This window comes from Nipponia nippon, unplaced genomic scaffold (genome assembly GCF_047370975.1).
Source record: "Nipponia nippon isolate SJK-2023a ecotype South Korea unplaced genomic scaffold, ASM4737097v1 scaffold_37, whole genome shotgun sequence".
NCBI classification, from domain to species: domain Eukaryota; kingdom Metazoa; phylum Chordata; class Aves; order Pelecaniformes; family Threskiornithidae; genus Nipponia; species Nipponia nippon.
Window position 1 is genome coordinate 111691 of NW_028262355.1, and position 15985 is coordinate 127675.

The following is a 15985-nucleotide window of genomic DNA, read 5'->3' on the forward strand; positions in this document are numbered from 1 at the left end:
ACAAGAGGAAAAGCTATCAGAGTGGAAACTTTTTCCATTTCAGAGACACCAGATGTGATTTATGAACCTCTCGGTGAGTGCCGGCCGGGGGCAGAGCAGCTGTACATCAACTCCAAGGGAGATTTTGCGGAGTCGCTAATTAAGAGACTCTGCCAGCACAATTTGCTAATTGATGGAGCAGTTTGGTCGCCAGCTCCATGTGTGTCCTCGCCAGGAGGTCCTGCCCGCCCAAAGCGACTGCACTAAGAAGACATCTTAATGGGAAAAGCAAACCAGTGGCCGTTTGGTTTCTATTCATTTTAGCGCACTATATCTTGGTGCAAAAAATATTCATATTCAGCACTCCAACCAATCACCGCGGCTCCCGGGAAGGCACATCCCAGCTTGGAGACAGCTCTCACAAGTGGACATTGTGGGGCAAACGCTGCTTTGGGCTTTTATCCTGTTCCCTACTCTGCTGCATGACTTGCATCTCCTAAAACCACTGCAGCATCGGAATTGATACTAAAATATTTAAAGTTCATAAATAAATCCAGCATACAGCTGGCCGCCTGGGTGTTCACACTTCACATGGCAAAGAGAGGGAAAATAAGCCATCCAGTCCAGGAAAGCCGGACATTCTTCAAGAAGAAAATCTTAAAGGCGCAGGAGCAGGCTGTCCCCATGTGCCGAACGACGAGCTGGCGGGGGGAAAACCAGCCTGGCTGAACAGAGAGCTTCGGCTGGAACTCAGGAAAAAAAGGAGAGCTTATGACCTTTGGAAGAAGGGGCAGGCGACTCAGGAGGACTGCAAGGATGTCGTGAGGTTATTTAGGGAGAAAAGTAGAAGGGCCAAAGCTCAACTGGAACTTAACCTGGCTACTGCTGTAAAAGACAATAAAAAAATGTTTCTACAAATACATTAGCAACAAAAGGAGAGCTAAGGGGAATCTCCATCCTTTATTGGATGCAGGGGGAAACATAGTGACAGAGGACAAGGAAAAGGCTGAGGTACTTAATGCCTTCTTTGCCTCAGTCTTTAATAGTCAGACAAGTTGTTCTCGGGGTACCCAGCCCCCTGAGCTAGAAGACAGGGACAGGGAGTGGAATGAAGGGCAACAGCATCCTGGCTTGTATCAGGAACAGTGTGGCCAGCAGGACCAGGGAGGTGATGGTGCCCCTGCACTGGGCACTGGTGAGGCCGCCCCTCGAATGCTGTGCTCAGCGCTGGGCCCCTCACCCCAAGAAGGCCATGGAGGGGCCGGAGCGTGGCCAGAGCAGGGCAGCGAGGCTGGGGCAGGGGCTGGAGCACAAGGCTGGGGAGGAGCGGCTGGGGGAGCTGGGGGGGCTCAGCCTGGAGAAGAGGAGGCTGAGGGGAGCCCTCATCGCTCTCTGCAACTGCCTGAAAGGAGGCTGGAGCCAGGGGGGGTCGGTCTCTTCTCCCCAGGAACAAGCGATGGGACGAGAGGGAACGGCCTCAAGCTGCGCCAGGGCAGGGTTAGGTTGGGTATTAGGAAAAACTCTTCACCGAAAGGGCTGTCAGGCCCTGGCCCAGGCTGCCCAGGGCAGGGGTTGAGTCCCCATCCCTGGAGGTATTTAAAAGAAGGGTAGACGTGGTGCTCGAGGACATGGTTTAGTGGTGGCCTTGGCAGTGCTGGGTTAACGGTTGGACTCGATGATCTCAGAGGTCTTTTCCAACCTAAATGATTCTATGATCCTCACCAAGTCCAGGAACGCCACATGAATCCGCTCTTCGGATGGATTGACGTATTGCTACTATAGCAAATGATGCACTTTCAATAACTACATAAAGGTTTTTCATGCTGCACCCTCTCACCCCAATACCAACAGAGAATTAAGGAGGCGGAGTCGAGCATCAGAGAATTAGGAGACAAACCCCACAGCCTCTGCACCCTCGGCTTGGAACCCGTCCCTAGGAATCCCACCCATGGGGACAGACCACCTCCAGGAACGCCAGGACAGAGGTGCTCTCGGGATGACAGGGACGTGTGGCGGAGGCTGCGTGCAGGCTCCCTGCCTTTCGAGCTTAATCCCTCTCCCAGAGGAAAAGGAAAAACAACAGACACTGGAGAAAAAAAAAAAAAATCCAGTATTTGGCAGAAGGCATTAAAACTCCCAAATAACCTGAGTTTTAGGGAACCAAACCACTTTCAAGGACTGCAGAGACTCAGGTTGCCAGCACCCAAAGTCCCTGCATGGTTAATTACTCAGCATTTAGACAGCAATACCCTCTTCTGAAAGGGATTTACAGTCCTTTTAGGAGACCGGACTCATACACCAGTGTTATGGCCCCGAGTGCGGACACTCGTCCCCTGCAAACCTGCCTCTTTCAATAGGACTTGTAGGTCCCTGTGGAAAAAAAAACAAACCTGCTGTACTCTGCGGTGACACCAGTGCTGTAAAAGCATCAGCTGGCCCACGCGCTGGATGTGACGCACAGGAGACCTGCAGCTAAGGGAGGTTTTTTCTTCCACACTAACAGGTTTTCAAGCCCAGCTTAATCTTTCATAAGCGTTATCCTCAAGTCTCCTTTTTATTAAGATTTCTGAAAGACCGTGTCTGATTTTGTGACTCAGATGTCCAGCTTTCTGCATTGACCTGCTATCACCCACAAAGCTCCATCTCAAAGCTTTATTTATCATATTCCAGCCTGCAGAAGTCTCTATTTGTAGGGACACTGATAAGATAACACCCCATCCCTGGAGGTATTTAAAGGCCGGGTAGATGTGGTGCTTGAGGACATGGTTTAGTGGGGGGCTTGGCAGTGATAGGTTAACGGTTGGACTTGATGATCTTAAGGGTCTTTTCCAACCTAAATGATTCTATGATTCTAAGAAACAGCTTTTCCACCTCATACAGTCTTCAAACCAGACTGGGCCAATCCCATCTGGTTATTTAAGATCTTCAGGTCCTGTGCTATATACCTAGGAGAGCCCAGACACTTGCAAACGTCTGACAGCAACCTCACCATCTCAAACCACCCCATTAAAATCCCAAACCAAAGAGGACTGTACTCTTAGCATACTTGGTACAAGTGTTCCTGTAAACCTTGCTGTATGGCAGCAGTCACTGATGGAGATGAGCAGGCAATGGGCTACGCCGATGCTCCAGCACTGACTTCTGGCATCCTTTCTGCTGCCGTGGCTGTCCAGTGGATGTTAAAATCAACATCCCAAACACCAGTAGCTGTAGAAACCCCGTGGGAGGTTTTATACACAAGATCCAATTCCAGTAACTGTGTAGGTATTATAGCCATAAAAGCTTTCTGCAGCTGACCCAGAACCACTTTGGCAGGATTTCATTCTGAACTTCAGGTTCACCTAGATCTGACAGACCTTACGAGGAGCCTGCCGTTACACCAGGTTTGGGATTGCGCAAGCACGGTGACTGCACTGCGTCAGGGACTGGTTCCTGGAGCAGCTACCACTTGTCCATCCCACCTTCCCCTCTGAAACAGGAGCAACAAAGTACTTTAGTACATTAAAGGGAGCACAGCAGGTCACTGCTGTTCCACTTTTCCCTTGTCCTTGCCCCCCAAAGAGGCAGAAAAGGGACAGTGTTGAAAGAGGGGAGGGGAAGAAAACAAACCCAGACGACCTCTTCCCTTTTCCACCCCACAACTGACACAACGCCCTCCTTTCTCCTCCGTCTTCTGCTTCTTTGCAGCACTTCAGCTCAAATGAACTCTTCACGTACAACTCTCACATCTCTCTTCTACCAGCGCTCACGTGCCAGGACGACAGATCAGACAGTAACTGGTACCCAGTCCGAATTGAAAGCAGCTCGTTGCCCCCGAGGTTGCAGGCTGCAAGCCTTACCCTCGGTTACGCCAGAGCTTTTTGCACCTTACCCCCGCGCCGCAGGTTCCCGAAGTCCTCCAAAAGCTCTCGCTGCACAAGGGCCCTGCCGCAGCGGTTTCACAGCTGAAGAGGCAAAGTAGTTTCCTCAGACCCCACAGCAACCCCCAGCAGAGCCAAGGCAGTCTTTGGTCTCCACATCTGCACCTTTACCCCTAGCTCATCTTTAAGCTTGAGGCTTTAAACAGCATCTGGGACAGAAATCCCAAATGGGAACAGCACGGGAGGTAAATCCCAGAAGCAGAAAGCGTGCCTACCCGTAGATATCGAGCACGCCGATGAAGGAGTGCTGCTTGATGGTGGTGTGCAGGGCCTTGTTGATGTGCTGCACGATCCAGTTGAAGAGCTGGGCGTAGATGTGCTTGGCCAGGGCGTTCCTGGCGTTCACCACTTGCTGCACAGACATGTTCTTCACGTAGGTCTCGGCCATGGTGACGAGCTTGCGATGGCAAAGCCAGTGCTGCATCTGGCTGTGCTCCACACCCAGCAAGCCGCAGAAGTTGTTCAAGTGCTCGTCCTCGCTCTGGGGGTAACAAGAAGCAAAGTCAGCAGGTGGTGACATTCCAGAACTGGAGTTTCAATACAGAGTTGCCAGATTAGTGCAAGAAATCAGCAGCATTTTGTGCCTACGTAGGGAAATACTGTGTATCTCTGTGGTTGATAGGAAAGAGAGAAGTGATGAGCACTCATCCAGTTGCGCTGGTCTTCATGGACATGGATGAAACCGCTCACATGGAGCTCTAAATGGTGGGACACCCTGTGGCTTTCCTCTGCTCTGCCTATCCTTAAGGTCTTGAACTTCATAAAGAGCAGATTTCCACAGTGATTGCCAACAGAAAAGAGCACTCTCCCGCTTTACTCCTCCTTGAGCTGCAGCTACACGCTCCTTCAGAGCAACCTCGACCAAGCCTCAAGTTAAAGCTTAGGGTATGCCATTACACCATGCCTTTTAAAAACTAACCCCATTTTGAATAACGAAGTTGCAAAACGTGCATTACCAGAAGGCGCTGTGTTTTGCATAATCGATAAAATGAAATGTGAACTTCATTTTCTCTAGTGCACTGTATTTTTTCCGCCTCAAACTAAGACAAGGCAGTTCTGAGTCTCTATTATGCTAAGATAGCAGGCACTGCCTTTTGGACAATGAGAAATCAATTTCCCTTTCCTCAGTGTAATAAAACATATCTAAAAAGTAAATTGTTTCCAGTTAGACACATGCTTGTATAGAAGCTGGGTGGGTTTGGGGATGGAGAGAAAAATGCATTTTAAAAGACCTCTGGGATGCTTTTTTGCTCTGATACCTTTTTGAACAGAGATTCAAAGTCATAACAGATTTGATTTAATACCACGCAATTACATCTGAAGGTAATTAAACAACACGAACTCCATTACAGAACTCAACGTTGTCAGAGCAGACCACTTTTATATATCCACGTTGCCAAATACCAAGTAAATTACCCCCAGCATCCAACTAATTGCACACCACGTTATCTCAAAGGGACCACTAAAAGCATGTGCAGAACGCATTTTAATACTTTAATTAGGAACAAACAACCCCGTCTGGGATGCAACAATAATTGACAGGACAGTATTTTCCATACAATCACTTCCCCCCCCCCCCCCCCCCCCCGAACAAACACAGAAACGGAAAAACCACCACTAAGGCATCTTTAGTCTTATTTATTCTTGCTAATTAACTGTGCAGTGCTCCTTTGAATACTGGATGGCCACATTACGAGCAGCAGCCTCATGGCTTTGCCTGTAGTAAATCAGTTGTAGAGCATCACACCTTCTGCTGGTGGGAGTCACCGTTCCCCCAATACTCTGTGCACCGAGTCTTTTAAGAAAGCACGAAGAGTTAAAGATGGGTTGGGACTTAAGGTGGGAAGCGACCTTTGAATCATTTCACTTATGGGCTGGCTAGAGAGGAGAAATAATGCGCTATCTTCCAGGAAAAACAAAGCAACTAGGAAATTATGATGTGTTTTCAAAAAAAAGCAGAGAAAACCAGGAGGAAAAGGGCTTTCTACCAAAGGATACTGCTGCGAAGCTCAACATATCCAACGTGGCCCGATTTATGAGCATACAAAGCTCCTCACGCGCCCCACTCTTGCTGGTGACCTACCGATACGCTACAGGCATCGCCGTCTCGTTCCCCTTGGATTTCCAGGTTCCCGAGGTGCAGAATGGCAGCAATTATCCTAAAAATGGTCATCTGATGAGACTCCTTCACTCCTACGGGAACAATTGATAGCTGATTTTCACAACAGAAAACAAACTGCAATTTTCCGTTCGTTTGAAAACGCTTGCGGTGTTTGATTCCCTTCCCAGGCTGTCGGTTGTCAGAGTTGTCAGACCTCTCCCAATAAACTCACCATAAAGTGTCAGTGAAGTCATCGCTCAAAAATGACAGCTGAGACGGCGAGAGGAGCTCCTCATGTTATTTTGTTACCCCTAATGATTGCATCAAAGCAATTTTATCACAGATGGGTTTAATACTATTGTGAATGCGCACGAAATCAAGGATGCTACTCCATACTGATCAAACGGGATCAGAGCTATAGGGGCTCTGCGGCTTTTATAGAACAAGGAGTTGCTTCTCTGCGATCGTACTCCAACAGCGAGATCTCACTGACAACTGAAGCACAGAAATTACAACTTAGTGCCAGTGTCCCACAAACAGAAGGGGAAATTAAAGCCGTGCGCATGATGCACAACGTCTCCAGACTGGTGCTACAGCAAGTCACCAGGGAGGTGATGTGAAGCTCTGTCTTACGGTCCCCAGTGTCTCAACAGGAGCTACGTGTCGTGGGTCTTCACTGGCAGCGTAAAATGTTATTGCTTTACCTATTTTTCCGGCAGGTTTTTGCAGGCATTCCTAGCAGGAGCTTTGCTCAGCAGCAGCCTGCACACAGCTTTCTTGTCGTATCTTGCCTTTTTACATCCCAACTGGGTTTCTGTGCCCCTTTTGTGTTCAGTGCTGGTGTCCTAATTATCCACCCAAGGTCTGAGACATCACCTGCTGGTTTTTGAATTATCAAGAGCTTCCCTTTCTCTCTCTTGGGACTTTTCTGTTATCAGCACAGCGAGAAATGTTTCAAGGTTACTAAAAGGAGCAATGCTCTGCTGTTACTTGGCGCTCTTAATTGGAGTTAAGGCTGGCTAGGGTGGGAATTTGCAGATAAATCTGACTTCTTGTTATACATAAAAAGGCAAGACTAGAAAGCGTAGTAGCAATTTCACCAGGCCCTGAACAGAAGCAGACAGAGCTGGGAAATACTGAAGGAAAACGAAGAAAGGCAGAGCCAGAGGAAGCATGTGAAGAGGAGGAAAACATCATCAAACTGGCAGCAGAGGAAGACGCTTCATAGGGACCAGCAAGGAGACAGGGGGTCTGCTTGGGGGGACAGAGAAAGGGACCAAAGAGAGACTACACGCGGCCAGGGGATGGAGAGGGAGTTCCCTGGGGATTACAGTCACGTGGACAAGTTTGGAGCAACCAGCGGGTCATATTTTTTAGAGTACTTAGTTAGGAGTCATACAAGCTGGACAAGAGGAAGGTAAAGACAAAACTCCGCTGTCACCCCAAATTAAAAAAAGAGATCAGACCCATCTAAAACACAAAGAAGACAACTTTGGGAGAGGCACCTGCAGTTCTAACACTTGAAATGAGTCCCCACACTTGCTGCCGGCACAGCGCGGTGGCTGCGATACAGCTGCTCGGGAGGGATTTCACAGCTGGCTGCCAATTGCGTCACGAGCTCCTCTCCCAACATATGAAATGCAATGGAAAGGCACCGAGACTTACCGGGATTTAAAAACTTGGCTTCAGATAAATATTAATAAACTCCGAGAAAGTTTTCCCCTGCAAAAATTGTTTTTCCTTTCAAACAGTCGCTGCTGCAGGCAGGCTATGGCGCTGTGTAACCGCAGCGCGCACGGGTGGTTGTTGCAGCGGTAGATTTTGCAGTTGGCCACGCAAACGTGGACTCTGCACAGCAGGGATGTACTCAGCTCAGTATTCCCAGGAATCAGCTGCTTGGTACAATACTGTGATGATCCGAGAAGTGACATCACCCTCAACCCAAATACAGATTGAACTGCAGAGTAATTGCTCTTTTCCTGCTTGTAAATAGGGTAAAAAACCAGCAAGTCGAAGCTGCAGCACAGCTTTGACTCCAGAATCGTTTATTTTGGTTTCTCTTCAATTCAGTGTCCTCCTCCATTTCACTGCTGCTTCGCAGATAGCTCTAAGAAACACTTCTGCAGCTCACACTAAAGAACAGGGTAGAGCCAACTAGGTCAATAGGAAGCTGGATTTATACCTCTTAGTGTTACAGGAGAGCCATAGAATTCAGGCAAAATACTGAAAAACATTTCAAGAGACTTCTGCTGGGAAGCCTCCAAGCAGAGCAGACCCTTACCAAGCAGGGTGAAGGCGTGCCTGGTTTTCTCAAAGTCATCAGCGTCGTCCACGCCATCTATAGACGTGTCACCTCCCTGAGAAGTGTAGAAAAAGTCTTCGGCGCAGGCTAGGAGAGAAGAAACAGAAGAATTGCATCAGCAAGCAGTAGCTTTGCGTGCACTGGGATGCTCCCTGTCCCCTACCCTGCTCATTCCCAAAGGGCACCCGCCTCCTCTAAGCTATGGTTTACTTAGAAATGGATGAAGTATAACCTTGATAAGTGACTGTAACTACTCCTTGCAGTGATGAAACCCCTTCCCCATGCAAAGCAAATTCAACCAGGGCAGAGCTGTGGTATATTTGGGACTCGAATAACTGCTCTATTGCACAGGCGCGTATTACTTCAAATATTGAGGTTACTACTTCCCATTTTTTTCTCCTGTTTTACGTACCCTCAACCGATTCAGGCATTTTAACACCTTTTCAACATAACGCCTTAAACCCAGGGAGCAAAGGGAATGGAGAAACACTCGCAGTGCCAGCATTACTCCATTTAAGCATCTGTGCTTTAGCAAAGTTATTTCGGGACGACGCAAAGCTACGGAGACCGAGAGGCATTTCAAATGCAGATACAACAAGAAGAGATCGAAGGATTTATACCCGCTTTAAAAAGCTTCACATGCAATCACCCTTCCTTAAAACAAGGACTTATTTGAGGCCAAAACCATTAAGATACATGCCCAAGGCTGCCAGGCTCGGCCTTGGGGAGGGCTGGGGGGGCCCAGGAGGTGGACAGCCTCCCCATCCCACCCAGAACCAGTTCTCAGCACCGGCTTCAACTTGGTTCAAACCCGGTCGGAAAGACTTGCCAAGAAAAGCTCAGAAAGATCGTTAACAAGTACAAACATATTTCCCAAGTATCATGAAAATAATGAGAAAAACAGCCTACTGTGCGTTCCGCATCAGCCTGCTGGTAACCTTTAAAATCACTGCAATCTGTACGTTTTTTGACTCTCATTGCCACCAGAAGGTCCCCAGCCCTCCCACAGGCTTTTGCATTAGCTGTACTTTCAGGCTGTAAGAAAAACATTTAATTCTTTTTGGCATACAAAGCCCTGAGGCCCGGACGCTTCGGTAACTCTACTCATTGCCAGAGCATGGGGAACAAGGGTCAGAGAGCCGATGTCCATCGCAGTCCTCCCAGCACGACAGGAGCTCTCCCAGCCCGTGACGGAGCACGTCACATTAACAGCTTGATGTTGCTGCACGTTACCCTGCAAGATGCATCCCGGGCTGGCAGCAATCGATGGGACCAGGGCATCAGCCTCCAATTTTAACCATCCCCATTGGGATCTCTTTCTGCCTGAAGTCATCTCTGGTATAACTGACTCCAATATTTGTATTACAATATGTGGGCAATGATTTTAATAACCACAGAAACCCTTCGATTCACTGCAAACAAATAAAACATATTCCCGCTTTGCACCGCTGCCCAGGTATCATTAAGTTAGACACCACACTTTGAAAAGCACTGCCTTGCACACCGACTCCCACATTTTAAGTCACATATTTAGTTTCTAGTTTAAAATCAAGCCTTTAGGATAGCCCTGACTGAAAAGCCAATGCTTACTGGTTTGCTCCGCTGGGCTCACGCAAGTTTAGAGACTCTTTTTGTTTTCCAGCATTTTGCAATATAAAAGAGAGTAACACCAATTCTTTGTATGTGCAAGACCTAAAGGAGAAGCAACAGCTCCTACTTTTGATATGGAAAAGTATACATCCTCCTCTCTGTCTAATAAAAGGTAGATTTTCACATAAAGATACCCTTGTTTTGTACAAGCCTTGGGAAGACAAGGTTGACAGGTAAGGTAAAGTACAGCCCACATGCAGAAATAAGTTTGAGTTTTGAGTAGTCATCTCAAGATACAGGCTAGTAAATCTGAAGCAAAGTTGGTAATGAAAAAAAAAACCCTCGAAAGAAAGGAAAATAAGTGAATTGTGCACATCTGCACTCACAGAAAACTGACACTAGTCACGCAACAGGTCAAGGCAGAGCCTGGTTCACCCCAGTAAAAGCAGCTCCTGGTGTCCCCGTCCCCCAGAAGCCATCCCCAGCGAGCGCACGAGCAGCACCACATCTGCCAGCTAGCAAAACATTTCGGGGAGGTATTTTTAAGCTATTGCAAGGTGACAGCGCAGGAAAACACCAAAGCCGCACACCTTTCATTTTGGAGAGAATCACTTCTTTTGCCGTTGTTGCATTTTACCCGAATGCAGCGGGCTGTATGGATACCCGCGCGCGCGCTGCGATACCGCAAACACGCAAGCAACCACGGAAAAGCGCAGCTGGAGACTGACTCGCACTGATAACATAAAATTTTGATTAGAAATGACCCAAGAAGGCTTCCTTGTGGGCTAACGGCCCTGGCACCCACCGCCTCCTACACCGCCAGCTGTTGCCATTACGCATTCTCCCTTGAGACACCGAAGCCGAGAGCCACAGTCACAACAGCATAAAGATGTCCTGGATGATGCAGACGGAGAGCCGGGAGCTCCCAGCCTTCACTATTACCAGTCAACCACAAATACAGACGATGCTTTTAGAGAGCCGTGTTGAAGAAAGACTGAGATTTCCTCTGATCCACATGTTCCCAAGAAGAGAAAGGTGGTTTCACAGCCGGAGCTCTCCCACATCAACCCATCTCCCGGACTGGGTTGAAATAATTTATTTCTGAATTTTAAGATGCCAGCGGACAACATCATTACGCAGGGTATCTTTGCAAAAACGAAGCATGTAACCCAATGGCAGAAACTCTTGAAAGTGCTCAAATAGATGAGCTCTGGGGTTGTGTGAGCATGTAACGTGACCAAACACAGGCTCTTTGATGGTAGCTGGGAAGCCACTGTCAGAGGGACATCGTTTTGGGACCCTTAGAGACCGAAAGGAACCCCAGGTCCATCACAAGCCTCGACCTACGTTTCACACTATGGCTGGTGCACAGCGAATTGTGCAAAACCTTCACCTCCCACCGTCCTGGGATGGACATTAAGGTTATACCTAGACAGTCTCAGAAGTTATACCTTAAAAAATTCATGGATGTGGTTGTCTGGTTTGGTGTCACTGGACTACAGCTGGGTAATGCACCGAGGCTAACTGGTGACAACAGGACAAGAACAGGAGTGCTTCCATTTCGGCACCAGCACTCGGTAAGCATGCCCAACGTGCCTACACTGACCCAAAAAGTTGTTAATACAAGCCCAGAATTACCAAGAAACCAAAAGCCTCTCTCTCAATCTACCACTTTTCTGTAGCTGCGACAGAAACCTCTGCGAGACTGCAGCGGCGAGATGCTCTGCGTTGGGATCACAACCTGCCTTCCTCACCATTTTAAATACTTAAAAGCATGTTTTAAGCCTCTTTTTTTAAGCAACAGCAAATAGTCGAGATCAAAAATTAATTGCACCACATCTCTGCACCCCCTGCTGCGAGTGAAAAACCTCTTATTCAGGTGTCTTACAGAGGTTTTGCTGCAAATCCTGGGAAAAAAACCAACTCAGGATACATCCCAGGAGTTAACCGTTGAAAAAACGTAATGGATTCAAAGGACACAACTGCTCCTGCCAAGACTCTGGCCAGATCAACTCATACTCATGCTTCATTTGAAAACCAGATCTTTTCGTACAACATTAACACACCATCTCCCTCCATCAGCTGGCATCTACCACGGCACGTGGTTCGCTGTGGTTCTGCACGCAGTTTCTACAACACACACAGGCTTCTTCCACCACGGCTAACCTCCAGCAACAGCTCCTCCCCACCAGCAGGAGCCTAACAGCACCGACCAGCGCAACACAAACTTCACGCACTTTATGCAGCAAGCTGCTGCACAGCAGAGGTGACGAGGGCTGGTGTCTCATCCAAGGTGCCACATCCCTGGAGATGGGACGAGCAAACCTGTGCACCACTGGGGAGAAGAAACCCTTCAAGCTCATCTCCCTTTACCTCCTCCCACTGAGCAGGCACAGACGACCTCATCGACGACCTGCATTTCTAACTCCACAATGTTTTCCTGTTGCCATCAAACCCAGGCAGCCGCCGCTGGCGTGCAGAGAGGTAGAAGTACTTACTTAGTCCAAGCTCTTTGAATTCTGGAAGACTCGCTGAGGCACAAAGCTGATAGAAGATGTGGTAGTTGCGCTCATCCTCTGCCTACAGGGGAAAACGCTGAGTTAACAGAGGCGAGAAGAGGTTACAGCAGTGCTCCCACCCTCAGCCTGGTGCCCACTGAGCCTGGGGCCACCCTGACCCCATCCCCTGCTTTCCACCATCAAGACCCCCCCCTTGGTGCCACCAAGACAACAGGGACCTTTTGCCACCTGGAAGAAACGAGGTCCCAAGCCTTGCCCTGACCAAAGCACACTGCGCATTTTGCAAAGGAAATAACTAACTTTATATTACCTTCCACGCCTTATCCCTCTCCGGGATAACTGGGCTAAGTTAGCTAGCAAGCACTGTATTGCAAACCAACAACATTAAAGGAGGTGGCCTACACTCGTGGCTTCCCAACATTCTTTGGTTTTAGGATTTTTATAGTTGGTTTGTTTTGGTTTTTTTTTGTGTAAGGACAAAAGTTTTGCAGGTCCTTCTGAGCTAGATCTCAAGCACAAACCAAGAAAGCTTGTTCCGAGCCCCGCACAAGAAACCCACGGGATGTGCCACAGCACAGACATCAGCCTCCTCAGCCCTTCTGCCTCTCATCCATCTTCAGAACAAAAGGCTGTTGCCTGCAATTTATTCTTCCTAGCTTTTTATGAGGTTCAGTAAAAATCTCAGCAGCTGCCCAGAGAAAGGCTTTCCATCCCTGCCCAGCAGCCAGGCCAGGTCTCTCCTCGGGGCTCCAGCCTTGGGCGGACGGCGGGAACAGAGGCCAACTAACGAGTCTCCCAGGTGCATATGCCTCCAGAACAAGGTCACCAGGTTGGGACCGTCAAGAACAACTGCAAAAGACTGAGCCTGAAAGACACATCTGGAAGCCGTGTCCACCAGGAAAGCTACTTTTAAAGCCATTTTTTTAATTCAAAGAAAAGATCCAGACTATTAAATTCTCAGAGTACAGCACCCAAAAGAAAGAAAAGAAGGAAAAAAAAGCACAACTCCTCACCTGGAATACAACTCGTGATTTTTCCAACAGGTACGTCCTCATGTTGGCACCAATGATGTGGTATCTTTTATCGAAGCCGATCTGAATGTATTTCCCAAAGCGACTGCTGTTGTCATTCCTTGTTGTTTTAGCATTTCCAATCGCCTGCATAAAACAAAATTAAACATTCATTTTTTAATTTAACTTTTAAAATTATTTAAACATTTAAATTTGTAATCAGTGTTACATAAACAGTCGTGAGAGGATTTGAGGAAAACCCCTTCCCAGATGCAGAAGGTAGAGCAACAACGTGACTTTCGGGAGGACTCTTCACTGAAAATGTGTCTCCAGGATTTTTATGGAAGAAAAATGCATATAAACAGAAATGTGTATGTGTACAGTAATTAGATCATCTACATCCCAACAGCCACAGCACTCCTGGTTTGTCTTATAGGATGCCCCCACCTCTGTTCACAAATAGTCACCACCGGCAGCATTCCTGGAGGGGACATGGGCGACAAAGCCCTGCGAGAGGGAGGGAACCAGCTGCAATCTCTCTCCAGATGTTTGCGCTTCAGTCCATGGATTTGGTGACATGGCCAGAGCCCCTCCGTGCCTCTCCAGAACCTACCCATCACCTCCCAGGCAGGTAATGCTGCCACACGCCGTGGCAGAAGGGAGAAGAGTGAATCCAGTCCATGGGCAAACATCAGGGGTGCAGCACTGCACACACGGGAATCCATCAAGCAGCCAAAGGAGCAACTTGTGGTGACGCAAGAGGACCAGAAAAAGACAATATTCCCATTCCTGACTACACTAGCCTTATTTTCTACTACCCTTCCCCTGTCCTGAGATGATGAGCCTCAGACAAGCACAGGAGAAGTGATGTATAGAATTACGAGCATCACCTTATCTTTAATTCCTTGCCTATAAAGTGGAGATACCTGCCCCAGGGACATCATACATCAAACACGGTGCACCTCAGTGCTAAGGGCTATTTCACGACCCACACATCCCTCTCACTCCATCTTCACACTTTAACTTCGGGCTTTTTGCAAGCCGGGCAGTTCTCTTTTATGGTTTTTGAGTGGGCAACGTTCTCAGCGATTTCCAATAAAGACAGACAGGTTCCCTGGCCCCAGCACTTAGAAATTACATCCAGAACCGAACACCGGCAGGAAAATGAGAGCAATAAAATTATGGGGTCATATACAAGAATAGCACGCACTATGAATTTTTCCTTGGATGCTTTTAAGTGCTCCCAGGTACTGCCGCTACATTTCACAGAGGCACAGGACATGGGTGAGGAAAGGAGTAAACCGGCGTGAAGCCCACGCTGCGGCAGATCACCACGCATCCTCTGCCCGCGCAGCTTTTGTTACCGCTCACCTGCGCCGTCGCTTATTTTGTCATCCCAGCTTGCACCCCACATCGGGCAGCACGATGCTAGACTACGCGTGCTGCCTCTCGGGCTGGCGTGGGCTTGGTTTTCATCCTGCAACAGCCACCACCTCCGTGTCTATTAAGACAATTCAGCCACGAGGCACCGTGGTGGGAAGCCCCCCTGCAGGTTAAGCTAAGCCTAAGGTTAAGCGCAGAACAATGCTATGCTCCACTATGGCGGCACTGCTAGCTCCTGTCTTTAAAAGAAAGTCACACAAGCCTGAAGTGCTTAACTGACTTTGGAAAAGCCCAAATCTTGCCTTCAAGCTGACTTGGATATTTTGCAAATGAAGGCACTCCGACTCCAAAATCTGTCTGGAAAATGGGATTTAGGCGCTCAGACATTTATTTTCATCATCTGGTCATGGAACAATGAAATGAAGCAGCTTTCCCTTTCTTTTATATTTGTAAAAGGAAATTTTTTTCATTAGAACAGGGATTTCCCTATAATGGGATTTGTTATTCTCCTATACGATTGATAGCAACAGAAAATTAACAAAAATAAAACTGTACTGAAATACCTTAAATAGATTAAGGAATCCCTTTCTCTTCTACTTCATGCCTATACAGTTAAAGAAGATTACGAGGGACCATGCGGTGGCAAGAGGAGGAAGAAGATGAAAGATGATAAAATACTAATGGTGCCGGCAGCACCGCTCGGGCTCTCCGCTCCGGAGCCCCAGTCAAAGCCCAGCTCCTGGAGCCGTGCTGGGGACACACAGGCTCAGCTTCAAGACCATCAAACAGAGGAGCGATTGGGGTGGGCTAAATGGAGGCTATCGGCATATTTCTGTATTTTCAGACCAGCTCGGGACTGCTGTGAGGCTGCAAATCAGGTCTGGCTCACAAGCCCCTACAGCTCTCGCTGTTTTTCTGACTCCTGGAGAGACACAGCAATCACTGCAAGCAGGACAAAGGAAATTATGCAGCTTTTACCTCCATAATTGGGCTCGACGCGAGGACTTTGGCTTCGATATTGGTCTCGCTGGCAGAACCACCGACGGTTGCAAAGAAGCGCATGGCGTATTTGGCAGAGACCGTCTTTCCAGCACCCGACTCCCCGCTCACGATGATGGACTGGTTCTTCTCATCCCTGTTGCAGCAGAGAAGAAAAGCTTTTGTAAATTAACCCATTTTCT

The 15985-nt window shown here is 48.2% G+C and overlaps 1 protein-coding gene across 3 annotated transcripts in view; it reads right to left on the reverse strand.

The window, feature by feature from the left end:
• The window catches only part of MYO5B (myosin VB), a 153808-nt gene that overhangs the window by 84605 nt on the left and 53218 nt on the right, over positions 1–15985 (reverse strand). For all 3 annotated transcript variants that reach the window (XM_087772767.1, XM_087772768.1, XM_087772769.1), the window contains exons 5-10: positions 15783–15939; positions 13425–13568; positions 12391–12472; positions 8282–8389; positions 5983–6092; positions 4115–4380 (exon numbers count right to left, since the gene is read on the reverse strand). In XM_087772767.1, coding sequence (XP_087628893.1) covers positions 4115–4380; positions 5983–6092; positions 8282–8389; positions 12391–12472; positions 13425–13568; positions 15783–15939 — 867 coding nt within the window. The remainder of the gene's footprint in view (positions 1–4114; positions 4381–5982; positions 6093–8281; positions 8390–12390; positions 12473–13424; positions 13569–15782; positions 15940–15985) is intronic.